This window comes from Dicentrarchus labrax, unplaced genomic scaffold (assembly GCF_905237075.1).
Source record: "Dicentrarchus labrax unplaced genomic scaffold, dlabrax2021, whole genome shotgun sequence".
Lineage (NCBI taxonomy): Eukaryota > Metazoa > Chordata > Actinopteri > Moronidae > Dicentrarchus > Dicentrarchus labrax.
The window spans coordinates 18,011,145-18,035,343 of NW_026136707.1; the positions used below are offsets into that span (position 1 = coordinate 18,011,145).

The 24,199-nt window shown below is 38.6% G+C and overlaps 1 protein-coding gene across 3 annotated transcripts in view; it reads right to left on the reverse strand.

Annotated features, from left to right (window-relative positions):
- dnah5 (dynein, axonemal, heavy chain 5) overlaps positions 1 to 24,199 on the reverse strand; it is a 97,997-nt gene that overhangs the window by 72,671 nt on the left and 1,127 nt on the right. Inside the window, exons 2-25 of one of the 3 annotated variants that reach the window (XM_051406557.1) lie at positions 17,056 to 17,190; positions 16,652 to 16,736; positions 16,260 to 16,435; positions 14,433 to 14,651; positions 10,656 to 10,793; positions 9,914 to 10,090; positions 9,604 to 9,717; positions 9,319 to 9,426; positions 8,642 to 8,764; positions 8,293 to 8,508; positions 7,456 to 7,482; positions 6,683 to 6,790; positions 6,434 to 6,519; positions 5,398 to 5,605; positions 5,160 to 5,273; positions 4,700 to 4,906; positions 4,382 to 4,462; positions 3,731 to 3,821; positions 3,265 to 3,410; positions 2,617 to 2,794; positions 2,004 to 2,258; positions 1,074 to 1,270; positions 840 to 933; positions 180 to 322 (exon numbers count right to left, since the gene is read on the reverse strand). In XM_051406557.1, coding sequence (XP_051262517.1) covers positions 180 to 322; positions 840 to 933; positions 1,074 to 1,270; positions 2,004 to 2,258; positions 2,617 to 2,794; positions 3,265 to 3,410; positions 3,731 to 3,821; positions 4,382 to 4,462; positions 4,700 to 4,906; positions 5,160 to 5,273; positions 5,398 to 5,605; positions 6,434 to 6,519; positions 6,683 to 6,790; positions 7,456 to 7,482; positions 8,293 to 8,508; positions 8,642 to 8,764; positions 9,319 to 9,426; positions 9,604 to 9,717; positions 9,914 to 10,090; positions 10,656 to 10,793; positions 14,433 to 14,651; positions 16,260 to 16,435; positions 16,652 to 16,736; positions 17,056 to 17,190 — 3,426 coding nt within the window. Of the gene's footprint in view, positions 1 to 179; positions 323 to 839; positions 934 to 1,073; positions 1,271 to 2,003; positions 2,259 to 2,616; positions 2,795 to 3,264; positions 3,411 to 3,730; positions 3,822 to 4,381; positions 4,463 to 4,699; positions 4,907 to 5,159; positions 5,274 to 5,397; positions 5,606 to 6,433; positions 6,520 to 6,682; positions 6,791 to 7,455; positions 7,483 to 8,292; positions 8,509 to 8,641; positions 8,765 to 9,318; positions 9,427 to 9,603; positions 9,718 to 9,913; positions 10,091 to 10,655; positions 10,794 to 14,432; positions 14,652 to 16,259; positions 16,439 to 16,651; positions 16,737 to 17,055; positions 17,191 to 24,199 lie in introns of all 3 variants that reach the window. The other 2 variants (XM_051406556.1, XM_051406558.1) reach the window with 2 other exon arrangements.

A 24,199-nucleotide genomic window follows, 5' to 3' on the forward strand; every position in this document is an offset into this window, starting at 1 on the left:
TATTACAGATGAAGCAGACAGGACATAAAAAATATAAACATTATACTAGATATTTAAACAACAAACAGCGTACAGTATAGTTTAGATTCTGATCAATTTGGAAGATTGTTTGTTATGATTCTTTAATTTGTTTCTTCTTGTTCTGGACAGGCTTGTCAAATTGCTTCAATGAAATTTACCTTTTTGGTGGAGCTGATGGAGGTGCTGAGAACAGACACTAGCTTGACTATCTCTTTGTTTTCAGACACACTCTTGTAGTAGTTTCTAGCTTGGAAAGGGATAGCCTGGATCACAGATGCTGAAATGTCTGAGGTGCTGCCATCTGGAAAGTGTAGAGTTTAGAGGACATGTTGTGACAGAGTGTACAGAGAGTAGGTGGACAGGATGGATCTAAACTTTATAAACAGCTTTGCTTTTACTTGAAATCCTCCATTTATAATTACATTATGATATCACAGGATTGTGATCTTTTACTGATTTTACCTAAATGTTAGCCAGGGTGCAATGACTAACGACTAAAGGGCCACTCTATCTGAGTGAGATTTTACAATGTCTTTTATTTAGATGTCTTCCTTCAAAAGCCACTGACATATTCATCTCATTTCATTTATTATTGCAATCAACACATTTCTATCTGCTCCTAGTCAGATGAAGCTGTGGTCAGCTGAGCTGTGAAATAAGAAGATCTGATTATTACCCGACTGTGGTGGGGTAGCTAATGATCAGTGTTCTGGTCTGCATGTTGGAAACCGTATGGATAAACCACTCTGAGGTCAAAATACAGGCAAACTGCTGAGTTGTTGAACTGCTGAGATCAAGTTAGGTGAGATCTCTCATACCAGCCAGGCTTCTGTATGTTGTTGCTCCATCCTCCGATTCACTCTCAGAACTGTCCTGTTTCAGAGATGCCATTCGTCTTTCATTCATTTTTCTCTGCAAAAGGGAAAACCGATGCAAGAAAAGGACCTCAGAGTTTGTTTGGTAGACTATAGGGATATAAAATGATCAGTCCATAAATATTTAACTATCATTTACTAGTTAAATTATTGCTTCTTTCATCAGATTAAACCCACCTTGGATATCCTTTCTTTGCTCCACTGACTGACTCCTTTGCTAACGCTGACTACACACTCTACAGCCCGGTTTAGAGCCTGTTGGACCTCCTCCAGAGCTGGAACCATGGCGATGTTGGGGATGGAGAGGGTCACATTGACTCTGAAGATGGCCTGCTGACTGCTGCACTTGCCACGACTGGGTAAGTCACTTTCGGCTACAGGAGGAGAGAAGAGTAGCTCTGATACAATATCATGTGATTCAGAGACAGTTTATATGCTCAGTAGACCAGGCAACAATCAACCTCCCAAGCCAGAATGTATGGTAGCCGATACAGTTGACATGAAGAATGTGGCCAAACAGCCCTGTTTGTTTTTTGACCAATGGAAGAAGGATCTCAACTTCACTGCAGCTGTTCAGAAGAAGCACACACTATTATATATATATATATATATATGTATATATAATATATTCATTCTTAGCACCTATTGCTAATAATCATCTCTTTGAATATACTTATACAGAAGTAGGATTAAGAGATTCAAAAGCAGCATAACAAAAAATCATATATCGTATAATGATAAAACTACAATGAATATTAAACATAGCTGGATTATGCTGTTCATGATAAGATTTTAAAATTACTAGATCAGATAAATCCCATGAGAAACAATATAAGGAATTAATACTGCACGTGTCTCCTGAAATATGTAGTAACTATGACGATTCATGGTTTGCAGTGTTTCTGATGTGCCAAAAAGAAGATGGAACTTATTTTCATTTAATGTGGTCATGTCCATTTATCTCAACATTCTAGTATGAAGACAAAGAAGCTGCTGGCCTCCATTCCTCCACTGCTCCACTCCACCTCCCAGGATGGGAGAGGCAATTTTGTTAGAACACAACATATCTTGTGCTATTGTTTCATTATTTGTTACTTTTGTGCCCACCCAAGAAATGCACAAGCGAGGAGGTGTGGATACGCTTGCGTAGAATCTCCAGAGTGTTGCGTGTCAATCTAAGCAAAGCATCCACATTACGGTGGTTGAAGTAGGAGAGTAACTCCTGGGCTTCCTCCTCCATCACTTCCATCAGGTCCCTCTTCTTCTTCCTCCTCACCAAGGGAGAGGAAGGGCCAACGCTGGCAGGAGGGAGCAAGGTGTTTCTGGAGAAGAGACGGCCCTCTGAGCGGCCCTCGTCTTCCCCTGAGATGCAAGAGGCAACACATTTACATAAACCCCTTTGGCTACAATTCTCCTTGACTAATGAGAAACATCAAATGTGAAATAAGAGCTCTAACTTAGCCATAATATACTATAACTCCGTTTTATCTGTATATATATTTTTTTTGCACATACTATTTAAAGAGGCAAAACATTAATGAAGGTTAAACTAATGAGGTTATAACAAATTGTGACCTTGTCACTTGTCAGTCACCTTTCTCTTATTTCATGCATCGTTTCTGATGTGCTATCTGATATTAAAATGATCTCCTCTAGTATGTTCTGTTGCACCTTATTATATCCCATTCTATTTGATCTCAAAAGGAAAATGTTAGTGTACCTTCACTGTCAATGTGGTCAATGGTCTTGCTCTCAGCGCAACTTTCTTCCTCAACCTTCTCCACCTCCTCTCTCTGATTGTGGTCAAACTCCAGCAGCATGTTGATCAGTTCATTAGCAGCCTCCTCCACAAGTGAGCTCTTAGTGTGGAGACTCTGGGCTTGTCTTATGCACAGGTCCTATACACACACATATATATATTTGACATGAACATTAAATATGCTATGGGGTAGTGTACTGTAGCAAAGAATTAGCTCTAGGGTTTTTACCAGGGCTCCCACAACCACAACAAAACTCATGCAAAGGAAACCTGAGAATTAAATTAACACTTTCTTTAACATTTCTTTACAATTCACTTTAATTCAACTATACATACAGAACTTTAATCAAGTTACTTTGGCACACAACCAAATTATGTTGGCTTCAATTAGTGTCAGTGATTTCTAACTGCTATACGACATCCAATGGCATGGGCAGGGTTAACGTCATTAATGAGTCAATCAGAACTTCGCATCTTCTTTATACAGCATACTTAGCTTTGTCTGCAGCGAGTGAATCATTCATTCACAATACATAATGTAGAAGGTGTGCTTGATAAAACTATAACTACATACTACAATTGTTAATTTATTTGGAAGTATTTATTTACCCTGGTGGTCTGAACAAACTCCTCACAGGTTACCGGTTCATCCTCAGGCAAGACACACAGTGTGGACCCGCTCATCTCCTGCAGTACCGCATCTATCCTAAATTCCACCAAGTCGTTCACCCTATCCATCAACAGCTCCAGGTCAGCTGGAGAGACAAGAGAAAGAAAGAAACACAGAACAGCAATTGAGGAAAAAAGGATGGCAAGCATTGGAGGTGGGGGAGGGGTAGAGAGTGGTGAATGAAGCAGCAAATTTACAAAGATCAGAATAAAATTAGAAGTGGAGCATAAAGTGGGACATAATGCATACTGCATGTGAGAGTTACTTGTGAGAACACACACATGAACAGCGAATGTACAATAAATCCATTAATGTAAATTCTATTAGATGCTGCCAGTGCTGAGTTGCAGGATGTCCTATGTGTCAGTATGTCAGACATTGATCTCAGTGGATTTTTTTGCTTACCCAAAGCCTTGTCAATGCGGCTGAGGTACTTTTCTATGTTCAGAGATGTCCAGTTGAGGGAGGTCAAACCCGGCTGTATAGCCTCATCCACCTGCCGAGTCAGTAAAGTATGATGATGCACTTTGTATAGTAGCTTCTAGGTAAAGTCAGTCTCATTTCCACAGTCACATGTTACATTTTTGTGTAAAAAAAAAAAAGCTGTTAACAATCCTTTGAAATATCTATCATATCACATAATTAATCTGAAACAAAATCCCTTTTGATAGGGGCCTTAATTATATTAATTGAATAACTTGAATAACAAAACATAAAAGCAGACATAAATTGGTTTACCAGAGAAAGACACGTTTTTTTTTATTTATCCCATTGCTATCCTGTGACTGCTTTTACAGTATATCTTCTTGGGACCTCTCACACTGAACAAGCAGCTCCACCAAAATATTTTAACAAATCAATGATCCAGTATTTCACTAGGATATAATAATAATATAACCCTAGCTTCTTTGGCGCATTTATTGCAATTGAGATCTTTGGACAGTAACTTTTAATGTTGTTAAAATTGTATGAATACCACTATCAAATACATAAATAAGGAAATAACATGCAGGACATGGTCTGCGGTATAAATGTGATATAATAACCACATCTTACCTTAGCTACATGCGGCATGGCCAGCTGTTCAAAAGCACTTTGAATCTTAGTCCGCACTCTGGTGTTCTCGCTCAACATTAACTGGAAGAGAAAAGATATTAATACAGTTAGTGTATTCATTCACAACAGTGTTGAACTAATTTGCTCAGTGGAGAATGCTGTACGTACGTTTGAATGACCTTCTTAGCATGACAATAATTACTACTTACTCCTATTATCCTTTTTACTGCTCCCTGCAGTGTACTAGCTTTTATATTTCTATATGAAGTAAGTTGTATGTATTATTTGCAGACTTGTACAACTGTGTGTAATATCCACCTGTAATTTGTTGTAGTTCTTTTTGAGGGTGTCCTGTTTCTGCTGCAACAGAGCAGCAAAGGGTGGAATCTCCAAATTCATCCTTGTCATGCAATTTGCCTCCCTAATCTGGGTCAGAATCTCTGGGTCAAAATTCACAAACAGCTCTCCTGTCTCTGGAGACCTGACCAGTAGAGAGGCCTGCAGGCCCACCCGGGCATCCTCCATCTGGTTAGTAGGTATCACGGTTGGTTGGATAGTTTTATAGCAGGGAAAAATAGAAAAAAAAGGAAAGATTTATGAGAGACTGAAGGCAATGTGTGAGTGGGGGAAAAACACACACACATATGTGAATGTTGTGTATGACCATAAATATCCAAATTTATAAGCATGCTCCTGTGCCAAAAATATAATTTCTGTAACAAATTGTACCTTATTATTCCAAAACTTGCTGCTATTCATGCTTCCCCACTCCCTTTACCTTTTTCATCCAGCTGTGATGGTAGAGCATCTCAAACTCCAGTAGGACCCTTGCCACCCTGTTAAAGTTCCTGATGATTCTCTTGGCCTCTGGTGTGGAGAGAACTCCCGGATGCTACACAGGGACAGATTGTTACTGTATAACTTAAAAAGGAAAATGCACTGACAATTCTACTGTCAATCAGCAAAACCAATACCCAGCCACATTTCATTGTAGGGAGGCAGAAATTCAATATTACCTGTTGAAAGAGATCCATGGGACCCTGGATCCTGCTGGACAGCTGCCGAGCCCACATAATACGGCCCGCCACTATGGGCATGTCCCGGCCAATGGGGGGGTCTAGTTTCTGCTTCATGTAGATACGGGAGACCATTTCAATGTCCCGGCCATAGTTCTGCAGAATGCGCTGATACTTCTCTTCAATGCCGAGGTCTGGGATGCCCAGTCTGTTTTAAGTGAGTCCGAAATTAGTTGCAGTTCATCAAAATCCAAAAATAGAAAATCAATGTTAGAGCAATTCAATAAATAAGACGTGAACTGAATAATATGTAATAAGGTATTCCACGTCAAGATCTATTACAGTCACTTGGAAAGACCATGGCAAGGCATACTGACTGGTCATAGCAGAAAACACACTAATATCAAAACACTTTGGAACCATTCCATTTAGATGTGCCAGTAAATCATTTCAGTGAGCCAATATGCACAAAAAATGACCCTGGAACTGGCAATCAATCATTCAACTGGCCTATTGGATTTCATCAGTTTTTACTTGTGTTTAAATGTCCACAGTGAGAAACTGTCCTGCTGTCTTTTATTAAAGCCAATTGATAACAGTGTTAGGCAGTAACTAATTACTAGTAACAATATTACTTTCCCCAGTAACTAGTAGTGTTATTTAATATTAGTTATCATCCCAAAAATATTACATTTGTTGGAACATCATCCGGAAATATTCCCTTTAATTAAATTAAATTTTTTAAAATTAAACAAAACTGGATTATAATCGATCTTTTTGGGAAAAGTAATATAACTAGTAGTGTAACTACTTATTTTTGGCAGCGAGTAATAAGTAAAGTAACAATATTACTTTTAAAAAAGTAATTAGTAATAAGTAATAAATTACTTTTTTTGAGTAACTAGCCCAACACTGTTGATTAGGGACTGGTTTAAAGTATTACGTATTAGCTGGTTCTCTTCTGAGGACCAGACTGAGAAACACTTGCTTAGATTAATATGCATGGAATGACAAGCAATATTTAAGAATGGGTTACCTTTCAAATTTCTTCAGCACGTTTAGAGCTCTCTCTGTGTTCTGAATTTTTTCAAAGGTGCTATCCATGAAACTTTTCAGCTGGTTCTAGAAGACCAATGACAAAAAAAATGTGCTTACAAAAGAGACAGTGGAAAAAATGAAAACCCCACAGGATGGCTCATACCTACTAACGAGATAAGCCACAGGTGTTTTCATTTATTGCTTGATTAAGCCTTTCCTAAGCTTGTGTTTGTAATATTCAACTTACATGAAGCTCTGAAGTGCTTTGGCAGAATTCCTCATAGTCAACATCAAAGTCAGTTCTTCTCTGGTCTAGGAAACTGTAATGTTTTTTCTTCATGTTCAGCACAATAGCCTATCACACAAACAAAGAGTACATGCACACACACACACACACACACACACACACACACACACACAGGTTTTATTTTTAAACATTCATCTATTCTTATTTAAAAGTTGTAAAGCCTCTCAAAAATCCGAAATCCCATTTATTTGTCCAGCTGTGTGTCAGGGCTTCAAGATGACACCACAGTGATGATGAAGAGCATATCATCTTAGTCTGTGAATTAATCTGGGTTTTAAAATAGCCAAGGACAAACAGAATGGATATTAATACTGGGAATGTAACACTAAATCGTAAAGCTTACCATAAATTATGCATATACTGCAGAATTAACTGTCATCTTCTACAAAAGGAGAGATCTGCAATCTATTCTAATCCAGCTCTGTCTGGTTATTTGGGTCATGAAAGGAATGATGGAGCAGCAGGTAAACTGAACAGCATGCAAAACATTTGCTAGTAAATCGCTGGAGAAAATAACTAAGCAACACAAATATAGAGCAGTAATAACAACATATTTTGGAATCTGTTCACGTTCCATGCAGTGAGTATTGTCACATAGTTAGTCATATGTACAGTGGTAAAATTTCAAGCCTATGAATTTTACCACTGCATGCTGTAAACTATGAAAATGGGCCATGCATTACTACAAGTTGAAGACTGTAGTGATACATTACCTCCCATTTTCCCTGCATTTCTGCAGTCTGTACATCCAAGGAAGCAGAAACAAACAGATAGCTCACATCAATGTACTCTCAAGGGAAAACACTGAAACACCAATTAGACAATGCGATGCAATTCAAAAATTTCTAGTGTTATTTTCTATGACACAAAAACAGTACAATCTGATTTTTTTAACTATTTCTGACAACAACGAAAAAACAAGGGATAAGACAGTAATCAGGCACTGCTAAGTACAACCTGAAGCTCTTTGTTAACCAAATCAAACTCACTTGGGGACACATTTTGTACTCACCTGGGCTACACTACCATTTTTACAATGAATTTCTCTTTCTCCTCAATAATTATCTCTACATGTTTCTTCCTAGTCATCTATATCTCCCCTTTACTTCACCCACTCTGTCAGTGTCAGTGGCACAGGGCCCATTCCACACGTAACCACCAACCAACACACTCTGCTGACCAACAGCAGGGGCCGTCACAGTCATTCAAGACCTATTTCACATTAACTTTCAAATGTTTCTTTTTTTAACATTCACTGTGCAGTTTTTTCCCCCTTGAATAAAATACATTCTCAATGTACATCTACAGCTTACCAACACTTCACACATTCCATGTATGTAGTAGTTATGCAATAGATGTAAACCTGTTTTCTTCATTGCTGTAGCCTTCTGTAGCAGCCTTACATTTGAAATCTACTGACATATTCCAAAACCAATGAATGGCAGAAGAAATACAGACATAGATGGCTAGCAGTGACATTTCACCAGTTAACAGAATGACTCTCTGTGTTATCATAATGTCTTGAGAACAATCTGGTCCAATATGCCCACCTGAAACCTGGTGGCCATGGTCTCCAGTCCTTCTATCTTAGAGTCCTGCAGTGCAGCATAGGTGGAAATGGTGCTGAACATCTCCAGGATCTTGTTGAGTCGTCGTTGGAACGTGTCGAACTTCCCAAAAATGTACATCTCACTGAAGTCAAACTGTCTCTCTGAGGGAGTCTGTTCCAGCTTCTCCTTGGTTTTGTGGAAATACTGCTGATACTCCTGGAGGACAGAATTTGACTCGTAAAAAAAAACTGGTCATTTTCATTTTCATCAAGCCATTGTATAAAGGTGGTAACATTGCTGTTGAAAAGTAACTTATACACATATTCTGCCGATAAGCAGTATGCAGTACCTGGTTTAGGTGGATGGAGGCTTTGATTTTGTCCGTCACAACTTGCTGAGGCTGGTCCCATATTGAATTAGATCCATTATTAGTGATGTAGGCCTTGCAAGCTGTGATCATCTGGTTTGTCACCTGGAGATATTGATGGGTATGGTGAAATTAAGATATGTTTTAGTTTTTTAGTTTTTTTTTTGGCCTTTTATTGCCTTTTTATTGATAGTGACAGCTGAAGATAGACAGGAAAGGAGGTCAGAGAGAGAGGGGAGGACACGCAGCAAAAGGGCCACAGGTCGGATTCAAACCCAGGCCACTACAGCAACTCCATACAATTCTTTGTGGAGCCACTTTAACCATACATGTAACTAAAGTAGCTAAACATTAGTGATGAACAAGGGTGTTTGAGAGCTGTAATATAGTCCATGATTTATTCTGTGGTCTATATTCTGCTCATATCTATTCCATCATAAATTGAGGCAGTAATTTGTTGGGGTGTTAGAAATTACAATCCTTTTGTGTATCATGTATGTTTTTTTATTGTATTCATCCACAAAAACCTAAAAATTACAGATTGCAGAGTTTCAAAGAAGACAATATCCAGACTGTAGGCAAACAGCTTTGCCGAATCCTATTGTTGATTCATCAACATTCATCATTGTTGCATTGTGTGGAATAGCAGCCACTCCTACCTTTACAAAAAGCGATGTAATTTTTTCTGATGTGTTGTAGTAGCGAGAAATACTGTGAATCATCCTGATGGCATTAATAAGACCTGGGATTGCATCCACCATCGAAACCTGGGGTGAAACAGAAATTATAGCTTTATACAGGTTACATGCACTAGCACATGTGGGACACTGAACAGTATTTGTTTAACACACTATTTTCACAACTTAAGACAGTTCAACATGCATACAATACATTTGGTTTGCTTTTAATGTTCATCTTTAAAGAGATTAAAGTATTTTTCTTACAGGGTCACTATTGTAGAGAGGGTCACAAAACTTCTCCAGACTGTAGAGGTACTTGACGTTATCTTTGGCCTCGTTGGCTGCATCTGTAATCCTGGTGTCCAGTTCCCGCCATGACTAGACAGAACAAACCGGTATTGCATTTAAGGTAAGACTGTGTCACACTAACATCAGTCTTTACAATTTAACATGAAAGACTTTTGTCAAAATCATCTTGGAAAAAAGACAAGCATGTAACACTGATATAATGGGCAGAAGAGATTGGCAAAATCAAAATAGTGTCTTATGAAGCAGCAAAAAAGTATTTTCTGACCTTTATGAGTTTAGATTTCGCCATCAAAAGCACACCCAGTACAGCTTTGACATCAGGACTCTTAAGCTGGTCCAAAAGGTAGTTGAAGCGGGACATTCGTTTCTTCCAGTGGTCCAACTCAGCCCGAGGGCCAAGGTCATCAGCCTCCTTTCTTAGCTGGTCACTCTCAGCTAGAACCTGGAGAACAGAGGTCATTTACTACTCACTGATTTCTGTAGTTTACTGGATGCTTTCCAGTTGTTTATTTTATTGTGGTAGTTTTGCATCCCACCCCAACGGACCTTGAATTCATTTAGATCGTTAAATGTTTGAGTTGGGAGAAAACATGAAATATGTCAAAATTAACATAAATCTCATTGAAAACACGACATTTTTTAATATTGTGTGCTGACAATATATGTAATTCAGCCATACGAGTAACTGTATGATAGAAAAATATACTTTACAGCTGCCCTGACAGATAGCTTTTCTACTTTTTAGGATAAACATGCATTTTAAACATTTGTTGCTCAGCTCCATGAAATATATAGCACATATCCAGCAAAAAATATTTGTCTGTTCAGCTTCACCGCATACATGGCACATTCAAATCAAACTTGGATCTGAGAATAAATTCTGTTTTAAAATTTGGCAACAACTACTCAGCACAACACAGAGGAGTACAACATAACAGGTTTGATGCACAATAATAACTGTAATAGGTCAGAGAATGACTTCTTACCTGTTACCTAACATGTCTCACCTGTTCTATCTGTTTGATCCAGACTTTCATGCAGGCTTCTACCTTTTCTGTGGCTTCTGTGCTGTTGGCTGCTGCCATGTAGTCAGATGGGCCTTTCAGCACCCGCAGGTCAAATGTGTCACACTCCTTTAATGTAACCTGGAGGTAAGCCATGACATGGGTTATTTTTTGCTGGGGTATCTATAATTTATTTTGTTTGTGGATATGCCTTAGTGTGCTCACTGAAGAAGAGGCTGGGGTCAAAACAGGCCGTTTACAGTTATTTTTGAGTTGCAAGACTTGTTAGGTTGTTGTTGGTTGTAAGTGTCTTGCTGCTTTAATGAAACACCCAACTGTAATGAAGAAAGTTCACAGTAGTTCAAACAGCCTTAATTTGTCTTTATTAATCCAATTCATTATGTATGTTTCTGTTTTTTTAAACAAGTAAGCAAGTCCTGCAAGGGTGTGACATCTGGTTAGTGCACAAATATCTTAACTAGTTTTGGTTAAAGAACAAAAGCTGCTCTGAATTAAACTCACTCATTAAAATCCACATGAAACCAAAATCAGAATGCTATTTGCTTCTATGTATTTAAGTATTTTCTGTAAAAAGAAAAAAAAATACAGGCTGCTAGGGAGGGACTTCCCAGTAGCCAATTGCGCTGACCCCCAATCAAGCGTCGGTAGCGGACCCATTAGCTGACTCTGCCGGCACTAGGAGCTACCAGTGAACAGCACGGCAAGACCGGGATCTGATGCCAACGGAGTACAAGAACTTTGTACAAGTGATGAAGTTGTGTTTTTGTACAGTAATCAGTGAGACGGGTCCCAGAAACACAAAATGACAAAATGATCAGATTTTGATTTAAAAAAATGTGTGCTGGGCGACGATTAAAATTTTTAATCGCGATTAATCGCATGATTTGAGTTAGGCAAAATTAAATAATGAATTTAAAAGTGACATTTGGTTTGCACTTATACTTTAAACAAATAAGTTGCTTTTTAACAGCAGTATTCCCTTTACACAGTAGCAGTTCAAATAATTATATCTGTGCTAAGTGTGCTGACTTTATTTGAAACGTTCCACTGCTGTGCAACATCAATAAAATGTTCCGTGCACGTTTCAGCAAAACAAAAACTGCCCATCAATATAATGCACTGTAACCCTGAGGTAACTATGGTTACCCAGCGATGTCAAGTAGTCTCCAGTGAGAGCAACAGTTGGTGCACGTTGTAACGCCGTCGCTTTTGTAGTCCTCTCCTTTTCATACAACTGGCACATTCTTCTTGTGATGGTGCGTCTTGAGGGAGGCTCATACGTGCCGTCATGCGTTCTATAGATCCTATCTTCCACAATACTAATCTGCCTGCAGTCTGAAGCTATCCACTTCGCTGTGGCATGTGTTAGCTTGTCTTACTTTTGTTTATCTATACTTATCCCACACGCTGCATCCAACATAGTCTGCCAAAGCCTCCCTCCACTCCCCTCCTGTGACCCATAGTTTGTCTGGATGTGCATTCAGAGCCAGTGAGCAACGGACTTTTAAAATAACAATAATAGTAAAAATGCGTTAATGCGAGATAAAATAATTGTCTGTGTTAATTAATTAATGCGTTAATGCGATAATGACGCGTTAACTTGCCCAGCCCTAATAAAAATACAAAGAAAGAGTTTTTGTAAACTTTTTAAATGATTTTGATGTTAAAACTAGAAAATTCCTAAAGAAATTTTGATTGTGCCTTGCTCTGGCCCGTGACACTGGCCCATACATTACTGACACTGCGGAGTAGTTTACAGTACAATGAGGGGAGACACCCGTGTTTAATTCGGTGTACGCGTGATCCACTAACAACCACGTATTTTGATGACAAATCTTGTTTTTTCCATCTATTCACACGATCTTCTCCCACTGAAATCGTGAGGCCGGTAACGAGTTGATGCGACAAAGTCGGCCAAAAAGTTGGTATTTATGTATTATATTGATGCCGAATTAACAAGAAGACTGTTGAGATATGATGAGTTTTTTCTTGTGTTTCTACAGTTATGTGCTTTTATGTAAGCGCAAATATTTGTTAATATATGGTATTTCTTAAATGGAGTTTGGCATACTATTGTCCTGGGATAATGCAGGAAGGGTCATGGTTTAATTAAAATTGCTAAAGTAACTAAATAAGTAATAACCACAATGGTGGGAATAATAAGTATGTAGTTATAATGATAATAATAATAATAATAATAATAATAATAATAACAACAACAATAATAAGTAATGCTATCAATAATATGAATAACAATATTTATATTAATAAATAATACATAATTAAGAAAGAAAACTATTCTTACTGTGCAGTCATAGGCAGTTACAACAGTCTGAGTGTCTTCTTCCTCACAAAATAAATCTAACTTGATGTTTTATCACATCAAGTTGAAATAGATGCTAATTAAGAATTTCAGTGTCTTTTGTGACGTTTAATTAGCAAAGTAATCGTTTGTCCTCTCTAGCTAGGGAGTGCTAGCACATTCATACCTTGTTCTGTGTAGCTAGCTTGCGCTAGAACATTAGTAGCTTGTTCTCTAGCAAGCAAAGCATTTTAATTAATTAGCTAGCCTTCTAATACCTTCTAATTCTCTTTAGCTAGCTAGCTAGAGCTAGCACACATAAACACATAAACCAAAGCTAGCGCTTAGCTACGTGCTAATCGCCAAATCATTTTTTTTTATTTTTTTAATTGTATTATCTCCTGAAGGAGTGCTAATGTAAATTAAGTAACAGCTCATAGTAGGGTAAAATATTTAAGGTGTATTGTTCTTATTTTGTGTTAATATTAAAATCATTCAGCTTTAAATTGTTTGCTTGTTAGCCGCCTGCTAATTATCTTAGCAGCCAGCTAGCGCTAGCTTATATGTCTTGTCATTCTCGTAGCTAGCTCTGTGTGTGTGTGTGTGTGTGTGTGTGTGGAGCAGGCTTAGTTGTCATGGCAATCAGGGAGCCCACAGCAGCTGCGCGCTCTCTCTGTCTCTAACTCCTCAGAGAACAGAAAACAATTAAAATTAATCCCCGAACCCATGGCCAGGAACGACCGAAATGAAAACCGAAAAGACCGTGAGCGTCATCATCTTTTACTATAGCACTGCCAGTTTCAGTGGTTAAAGTTAAAAAATGTGACCGGGGAGATGAGAGAGAAGAGGTTCAAGGAGCGTGTTTCAAGATTCCTCCTCCATTTTAACATGGGAGTAGATTGGGCCGCGAGAGGGTGTTGCGGCGCATCAGTGTGTTTCCCGCCAAAACTATTTGCTGACAGCTTCAGCAGTGGTATCCCCAAAAATATTTTTTTTTTTTTTTTTTATATTTTTTTTTTTAAAAAAATATTTTTTTAAAAAAAAAAATTTTAAAATTTTTTTTTTTTTAAATTTTTTTTTTTCCCCCCACTCTTTTGATGATGTTACGCACCCTTTGAGTTTTTTTCAGTTGGAGGTTCTCGCAATACACACCCATTCATTTTTTGGACCGGTTTTTGGCGATTTATCGGCAAACCGTTTGGCGAAATTCTTAGAAAAGTCATAGCACTAATGTCCTCATCGAGCCGCACGTTTTGATACCTTTTTTGTGTATGTGCGAAAAAAGCTGCGGGAGAAGAAGCGCGCCGAAAAACGTACGGAAGAAGAATAATAATATTAAGCCCGAGGAATAATAGTATTGTGCTTGCTTATGCAAGGCACAATAATGACATTTCTCTTTTCACCTGGACTTTAACAATCCAACTTATCCTTGATGTTTAACAGTATGTGTTCCTTACCTTTTCTTGCAGGCTCTCCTGTGCTCCAGCCAAAACAGACACAAAGCCTTCCAATGACGATATGAAGTCCTGTTTGACAGCCTGGGCCTGAGGACTGGCTATCTCCCCCCAGCCATGGTTCATCTTCCTCAGCGTGGGGATGAAGATCTCAGATAGCAACTGCTCCACACTTTTTAACAGACCCACCTCTGTTGTGTCCAGCATATTGAAATTTACATCCTACAAAGAGATAAAAGTGCACACATGAGACATACACACTCACAGAAACTAAAACGTAAGGTTACAACCATACCCATGGTTCTCTGAGAGCATGAGTGAGGTATCTCACTATGGATTATGCCCACCATGTAGCACTCTATTTCATTACGCCAGCCACAATTTGCCTACTAAGTCATTCTAATAATTCTTTGATAAGTGCAAGAAGGGTAGACTGGTGTGATATCCCACTCATGCTATCAGAAATCCGGGATTACGGTTGTAATTGTAATGTGTAAGTATTCCCTCACTATTTCACTATGGGGGATATAAGGACAACTGTATTTCCAGACAAGCTTAATTCAAAGGCCAGCTGCTATTAACTGCTGGGTAAAATGTCCCTCAAAGGAGACTGCATTTAAAACTGCGTGTGCCAGTGTTGGTTCAATAATGTCCAATTAAGGAGAAGGGGAGGCCAAACTTGCAGCCAAACATATATCCAGGAGAGAAATGCTCTTGAATGAGGCCCAGGATGCTGCCATAGGCCAGCAATAGTTTCTACTACCCAGTGGAAATGACTTTGCTTATATAGAGGTTTCCCTGTATGCGGTGAAGTCCATGAAACAAAAAAATGATCTGACTTCCTAAATCAACTGTAGTGTTGTCTGACCTGACTAAGACACAGTGGCCTCTTAAATAAGACAGAAAGCGTCTTAAAGCCAGAAATATCTCCATCAGTTCCAGGCAGTCGACTGCAGGTGGAGTTCCCATTCTCCGTTCATCAACCTCCCCACATGGGTGAGAGGTTTTGTGAGGCTAAGCTAGCCAGAAAGTTAACCCTTTAAAATGTTCTGTTGTCCCAATACATTAACACCAAATAAATTATTGCTTTGTGAGTTTCTCATATTTTTCTAATTTTTAGTGTAATTGCTTCCCAATTTTTGATGCTTTTGACTAACAACCTGCTAATCTTCACTATCAACAACAAATTAAATTTTTTTTTATTTATACCAAAAACCATTACACTACTCTGGCACAACAGGTGCACTCACAACGTGGGCATGCACACCCAAGCTTTACACACAAACACACACAAAAGCTGTCCTTTCTCCTCTCTTGCTGTGAACTGTCTCGTAGCAAACATGCCCTGTTATCAGTGCTGGTGATTAGCTTTGCTGCTGACAGCAGGTGATCAGCGAGAATCAATAGCCAGAACTGCCCATGGTATCAGAGTGCTATTGCTGAATCCCCTATTGTCTCACTGGCTCTGGATGAAAAGAAGCTGTCTTAGTTAAGGGAAACAATTTATCCAACGAATGGGCTTAAAGATAGATCACCGCAAAAGGAATGAAGTGTCCTTTTGTCATTAAAAAATTCTATATTTTGTTACAGTGAAATAAACAGTCTGTTTACATAAACTACAAAACAGAACAGTACAAAAAATATTTCAACTTTGTTATCTTTAAAAATGCATATGGTTTGTATTATTCCCACATCTGAAAATGTTATTCCCATATCAAAGGTGAAATGATTAGTTTCACAGTTTTTATTTTATATCTTTGACTGACTGTCACCACCCTTAAAGTCATGATGCCTCACATTTCCAAAACAGCCCTTTGAAAAGTGACTCACTCTGTGTATGTTCTCAGAGGTGATTGTCTTAGAGGTGTTGGCTCTGGTGAAGAAGACACACACCCCGGTCAGTGCCACATCCCTCCCGTCTGTCACAAACACTTTAGACTTCTTGCTGCGACCAGGCTGCTGGGCAACAAGCTGGGAGGGCACAGAGGCTGCTGCTGCTGCTGCTGCTGCTGAAACAAGAATTGGGCACAGAAACAACACAAGGTACCATAACCACAAGCTTGATCCGGATACTGGGGAATCAGCATTTTGAATCAAATCACAATTGATTTTGGATCTTATCAATTACTGCTGTGATCGAATGTTTCCGACATCAGCAATTAGATTTATAGTCTACACATAACATTCATTCTTGACATGGTTAGTGTACATTTTCATGTTACCTGCTTCAACTGGCTCGGTATCCTGATAGTAGAACATGAGATGTGGAAGACCCTCAGCTACAAAGAACTGCTCCATGCGATCAATCTGAGAAAGATGAAGAAAAAACTTTCAGCACAATCAGACAGTCTCCCCAACTGAGAGACAGTTGAGTGCTTACTGTAGATGTACAGATATGCATAGTGCAACCATGGCCAAACTTTTTACTATTACAAATACTTAAATTCTTAACCCTCAAATAAAATAGATGTGGCAGTAATTTCGTTCCAGTAACAATATCAATTTATAATGTCTTGCAAATGCTACCACACCTACTTGTTTTAGTTAGCCAGGCTGCTGTGGGTTATACAAAGCAATCTTAAAACGTCTGTGTGAAAATAATAAATGAATAATGAATACAGGGTACCTGATTCCCCTCCAGTATTGCATCTTCCACATCAGCTTTCTCCACTCCCAGGCATGAGGCCACAATGCTGAGGATGTAGTCATGTCTTCCATCCAGCTGGGCCCGCTTAGCTTCACGCTCCTCTTTCAGCTTTTGCTAGACAAAATGTACAGACACGTTTAATTAAATGTTTTCCATGAGAGGAGCACATATCGAGTTAAGTCATTACATGACTGAACAGAGCACAAAGTCATTCAACCATATTTCACATACTTTGTGTGTACTGATGAGGCTGTTGATAATGATCGATGACTCTCCTGTGGTCTTCCACTTTTTCTCAGACATCATTTTAATAAAAACTCCACTCGAAGAACCATAGTTATGTATGGTTCCAGTGAATAAAAAACAGTATCCTTCTGTGCTTTGTATATAGCTCCACACAAGAATGACAGAACATATCCAAAAATAGATGTCAGTATTCCTTCAAGATTTTCAAAGGCACATCTCCATTTTCATCTTTCTGCTTTTGACAAGTGCCTCCATTTCTCTCCAATAAGTGTCTTAGCAGCCATCCAAAGTCTGCAAAATTCAGGTCCTTAGAAAAGATTTAACAACATGGGCAGTTTACAACAGGCACTGCATTTAGGATGGTGGGACGGTAACATCAACCACAGTGGGTTGCCAGGTTACGCTGCTCAGTAACACAAGAACAAGGTTAGTCAATAAATTACATGAAACCTGGTGTTGCATGGTGTGCCAGCTGCATGGTGCATTTAAATCTCTCATTTACCCTTCCTTTTGTCTGTCTCGAATTTAAACAGGGAATGACAGGAATAGCTATTTCTGGCTTAAAATACTTTTTGCATTGACGTCACCATGGTCAGACCATTTTTTAAAAGCCCATCTTCTACAACAAAGCAGGAAACATCACACTGTGACTGGCCATGCCAAAAATAGATCACTTGAGGAGCTAGATCTTTTATACACCATTCTGTTTAGACAATTGTTAACAACTGGATTAAACTTTAACATTTAGAATGACATACTAAGTGATCAAGTGTCTCACCATGTTCTCCCTTTCTCTCTTCCCCCTCCCTTGTGTTTTTAAAGTACACATCGATGTGGTTGTCTGTACTTCATAGAACACTGTTGTTTAGCCTTATCCCTATCCATCTATTTTCTCTTGCCAAATGATACCGACTGCTAAAGTCTGCAATCATACATGGAGCACAGGACACATTGTACATGCAAAGACCCTGAGTCAGTCCCCAAGGATTGTATTGATAATCAGATTGGAGAGCATAGATGTGAAGAGGAATAGATCAGATAGAACCCTGAATAAAGCTTTCAAAGAATCATAAAGAGGAAAGATGCCAATTCAAAAGATGGCATGACTGATTACACAGACATGAAGCACTGGTAGAAGAAAGAGCTGCACACATGGGCAAAAACTGATAAGGGAGGAAGAAAAATATGAAACTCCCAAAAACGAAATATAGGATTGCTTCTTGTGCACAGAGAGGAAAAAATGATAAAAGGAAGACAAGAGGGGTGAGAAATGGAAAGAACAAGAAATAAAGGGTGGGAGAAAGAAGGGCACTGTAACAGGTAAAGACCTGAGGACAAGAAAGGAGAGTGAGAGGCAGGAAGATATGGAAAGAGAGAATTGGGACAATTCTAGAAAGTCAGTGTGGTTAAGGGTTGAGGTATTGATTCTTGTTAGTTAGAGCCTGGGGGGTTGGTCACGCAGAGTCAGAGTGAGGTGGAGCATGCAAACAACCTCACAAGCTGTGTGCGTCAACAAGGTTAGAGAGAGCAACAATTCATTAGACCGTAAACAGCTTTAAAAGAGGTCGGACAATAACCAAATTGACACTCTAGTTTGTATTGTGAAACCAGACAACTGAAACAGACCACAAACAGTGTGCACCTGCAGTTTACCTGGAACCCCCTCAATAGCTGCACAATTATTAACTTTCTCACAAGTCATGGTAATATTTGACAAGCCCCAACAAACAACTCTCACAAACAGTGGCTGCAAGTCCCAGGTCACTTAAACAGATAACAGCATGGTTGCTAAGCGCACACATTCAATATACACAAGCATTTATGATGATAAAGCATGTTAGCTATAAAGCTATTTTTAACTTCTGCAAGTGTGGTGTAGAAACCACCAGTGCACATAAGCTGAGAATGGATTTTACAGTGAAGAAGGAGACATACTCTGTCCACGAAAACTTGATAAATGAATTAATCTGCATATTAATAGATTCTGGAATTTTCAATGAGGAAAGGAGCAGATGCCTTTTTTTTTGATTTTTTATAATCATACTTTTCTTGGCAGAAAAAAAACCAGACATCACTGTTCCAAGTAGACTATTTGTGTGTCTTAATGCATGACTGGAGGGGAACTTAAATGTGGGAACAGAGATCTATTGTAAGCACCCATGTGGAACAATATAAAACAGGGCTCACATGTGTATGACCTATGTGACACTAACTTTTCAAGATCAGCAATCTTCATATTTGAGTCTGTAAATCATAAAATACTCTGATGCTGAGCAGCAGGTCTATTTGATTTCCTTAGTCCTGTAAGATAAAAATGATGTTTTCAAGTGTACTTTTACATTTTAGACATTACAAAATATTTGTTTAGCATTTATTTATATTTTATTATTTCAAATAAGTTTAAATAAACCACTACAGAACTCTGACAATGAATCACACCAGCCTTGTGAAAGTCTCTGGAGACACACACACACTCACATTGCAGGTCAACCGTAAAAAAAAGCATGCTAAGCCATCAGTTGCTGGGCGACCAGGCGTTTCACACCTTCTCTCTGCCGCCATTCCAAATTGTGTGAGCAACCAACTCAGCCTTCATCCCAGAGACAAACAATACAGACACAATGCAGTGTGGGGCACATTATTCAAACAAGCAGACTAAGTCACTGCTGAATGCAATACACAAATACAACAAATACACTAGCCAAACACAACAAGCACCAATAATGACAGACAGACAGGCACACACACAGAACCACATTTAGTTATTGCCATAGTACTGACAGAATCCAGCACTGACAGATCCATGTAATATCAACTGCAACATTAATAGCTTTCAGAAGCAAACAAAGCCCCATCCAGAGATAAGCTATGGCGAGACTGACAATCCCTATAATAAACAAACGGTGGCTTTTGGAATTAGTGAAAACAGCTGTGACAGGACAGTTTGGCAGCAATATATTCTGATAATGTAGTTAATATTTAAAAAAGCAATACAAAATGCTTTCAGTCCCCTGCCAAACCTCAAATAAACACAGAAAATAATTTAGTCTTATTTAAATCAAATCTTTCAGGGGGCAGAAATACCACACAGTGAAAGTCAACACAATAGTTGTGGATAACGTTTTGCAGCTAGTTTCATCCATTTAAAATATGCCATCACAACCAGTGCTTGGCCTAGTACATGAGAATCCTGTGGATCAGTCAACTAAAATGAGAGCAAACCTTCAAATGACACCAGAACGGAAACATCAGCGGTGCTACATGATTTCTCTTACCTTTATGACCTTGGACACTGTTTGTTTCCAGAGCTGCTTCCTAAACACCTGCGACATGACAGCTCCTCGCCTCTCTGACTCAAACCCTCCTATATCTTCTCTATAACCTGCTATCACTTTCTCATCTACATGTACACAAGGGAGCTGTATACTCTCACCCTGGAAGGGACCAGCCCTATCAAGTTGTCAGTGGTGACTGCTCAGACAGGTGAGCTGAAGCTATGCCGGCTTTATGTTTAATGGCCATTACTGTCAACAGTGTGTGTGTGTGTTTTCACAGCCAGTTGTGGACAGGACAGACGTCCCCTATTAACAGTTCAAACTGAAAGACATGGACAGTTTGTGAGCTACAACCACCCTTAAATATGCAGGTAATACACACAGAAATGTGAATGAAGCAACGCTGACAGCTCTGTATGTAAACACTCACTGTACATTCACAAACTAACATGCAGGAATGTGCACACGTGGGCACACATTGATCACACAACTCAGGTATCACTGCTCTAAAAGGATAGGGTAACAAACCGGAACATAGCTGTCAATTTTCACTAGAAACTGTGCATGTGAAAAACTAGTGCAAATAAGAGCCTGGCCTGTGCATGGCTTCTGTTCACAGACACCCACTATGTCACCAATGACACCTGATCACATAGACCATATGGATCTAATGTTCATTAAAGATCAGTAGCTAAACTTTGCAAATACTATTAATAATCAAAATGCAGGGACACATTGCTATTTACATTATCTACTAAATCATGTTTCAAAATTATTGTCTCAGATTAAGGTCATAACAACCATGACACAACAAGCCAATATTAGTCTAGTTTATGCAATCATATTGAACGACCAACGTTTTTTCTTTCACAAACAATAATAGCAAAACTAACAAAAAAAATTATCTTCTAATTTGATGATACAGCATGACAATATCAAAACTTACAGAATGCCTCAAAAGCAGGACAAAACTAATCTCTCTACCTATTTAATGCACACATTCTATAATTTGTGTGCTGTCATTTTTGTGTACTTGGATGGTAACAGAAATGTTAAAATACAAAATTAACTAAATTAAATGTTGTGTCGAATTTATAATTCATGGATGTGTTTTTCCAAAGTTGAGGTATACAGAATTCAGCTCTGATGTCTGAATCTAACTTGCACTTAACCTAACCCTAAGGATCTATATAGAAAATGTAAAAAATATTCTCTTTGGTAGTTTACTGCATGTACATTCAGGAAAAAGTGCAACTTCTTTACTGGTTGCCGTATCTTTCTTAGATAAATACACCAGACGGAGGATATTGTCAGATACAATCCGCTGTTGTGAGAAACCTGCAGCACACTAAAACTTTCAAATAGGCCTACATACATATGCCTACATAAATAAAACAAAAATTAAAAAAAGCGTTTCCATGGCTTTAGCCTTCAGCTTTTCTCCCAGCCACATTTTGACACAAACACATCAGCTGTTTACTGAATCCTTACACATTAATGATGAATTACATTTGGCCAAAGCAGATAGCCATGAAGCCAAGTTGTCTGTAACTTCAGAACTCTTGGGTCACCTTACCTTGTTTTGATAGTCTGGTTTAAAATGCAGCATCGTCGTCAGCCTTTCAGTCTGACACTTCTTTTCAGGTCATTCCACCCTCTTAATTGGCTTTGCTTTTCATGACATTAGAGAATTACAGCTTCCAACAAAGAAGACAAGACAGAGAACAAGTGGCTTTGCTACAGTACGTGAGCAATCAGCCTTCTTATTTGCCATGTGAGAAAGGTTACTGCCCTGAAATTATGAGTGTTGCTCCTAAAAGGGGACTGCTAACTAGATAATGTGGTGTTGGATGACCATCTGTCTGCAGGGTAATTATCAAGGCTCATGCTCTCACCTTACAATTCTATTACAACAATGGAATGGAGAGACAGGGATGGGGGTGAGGGTGGCGCTGGAAAGGTTGTTGATATATTGGAATACAGTGTGGGTGGGTAACATTTGACAAAACCTCTTTGAAACAAAAACACACACATACACAAACCGACAGATAAAACATAGAGTGAATTTAAAAAATGACCTTGTGACATGACATTTGTCAAACTCTTGAAGGTCACCAGGTTTCACAGACTAAACACCTTTTTTTGGATATTGTATGCATTACCATTGTATGCTAACTGATACTGGTCATGACTGTAGTAACAGCTTCATAGATTAAGAATACAATGGTGACATTTAGCATACATTAGAATTGTGCTTTTTTTATTCTCACTCACACAGACGTGTCACAGTCTTAGTATGCTGTAACACGTCATAAGTCTCACGTCAAAGCATGGCTGCTAACAATAAATTACTTTTTTATAAAAAAGTATATCATTGCTAATTGAATACAATTTGATTTTGGACAAAAAAAGCTATTTGAAAATGCAACCTTAGGCTCGCTATCTCTCTCTTTTTTTGTGGACATTTTGTAGATTAAATTATGGGCTCATGGTAAAAAAAAAAAAAAAAAAAAAAAAAATTAGACTGTAACGAAAATAATCATCAGTTACAAGTCTAGTGGGGAGACCCTAATCATTTGCTCAGTGAACACACACACAAACATAGACCTCCCACGAAATGAATATTAAATTCCGTTTGCTTTTACCATGGCACCCAGCGGATGAGAACCACAGCTCTTGCCACAAAGATCTGACTGACGGTTTGATATTGAAGAAATGATTGCGAAGTTCTGCATTTAAAAGCAGTTTGGTCATCAATTTTTCACTATGCAATGACTGATTTTCTAAGCTGAACTGTCTGGTTTTGAGCTGCCATGAAACAGGAGAGTGACTGTAAATTATAAATGAGGGGGAGGTGAGATCTGAAAGAGAAAGACATAGAGAGGGAGCAAGACAGAGAAAGGTCTAGCGTTCTCCCAGGGGATGCTCACAATGACAGACCCACAGAGCTTAAACAAATCTGTTTAAAAATTACACCTGGTTGTAGCACAATATGCCTCAGCAGCTGAAACAGCTTGGAGGACTCTGCATTTTGTTTCTCCTGTTATCAACTTTGTTGTCTAGTTGGTTCCAACCACTTCTGGGTGCAATTAAAAAATGAAATCCAATAAATGATCATTGTTTTATATTAATTGGTTAATTTACTTTATCTTAAACCTCTTTATCTGGCCTAAAATGAACATAAAGAAGATGAGTAGATACTGTAGAAGTTGCCTAACAGTCTTGTCTTCTCAGCAAAAATGTCATCAAAAAGCCTGTACATACTGTGTTCAACAGGGAAAACACAATGGAGCAGAGACAGGGGGTTGTGGCTTGGCTTTTGCTGTGGCTACTGTCATAGTATAATGCAGTACGTATTGGTTTTGCCTTAGAGTAATGCAATTTAACCAAGGATTATTTATTTCATAGCCTGTGTGAAAGGTTGGACTTTAAGTAATTGTACAAAAAATAAATAAATATGAGTGGTAAATAAATACAAAATAAAAAACCCCACCAAGATTAAATAACTCACAAACCACCTTTAACATCTTAGTGGTACATCAACCAGCCTCCTGAGGCTCAACTAACATTACAGCAACAATGCACTACCATCTAGTGGACAG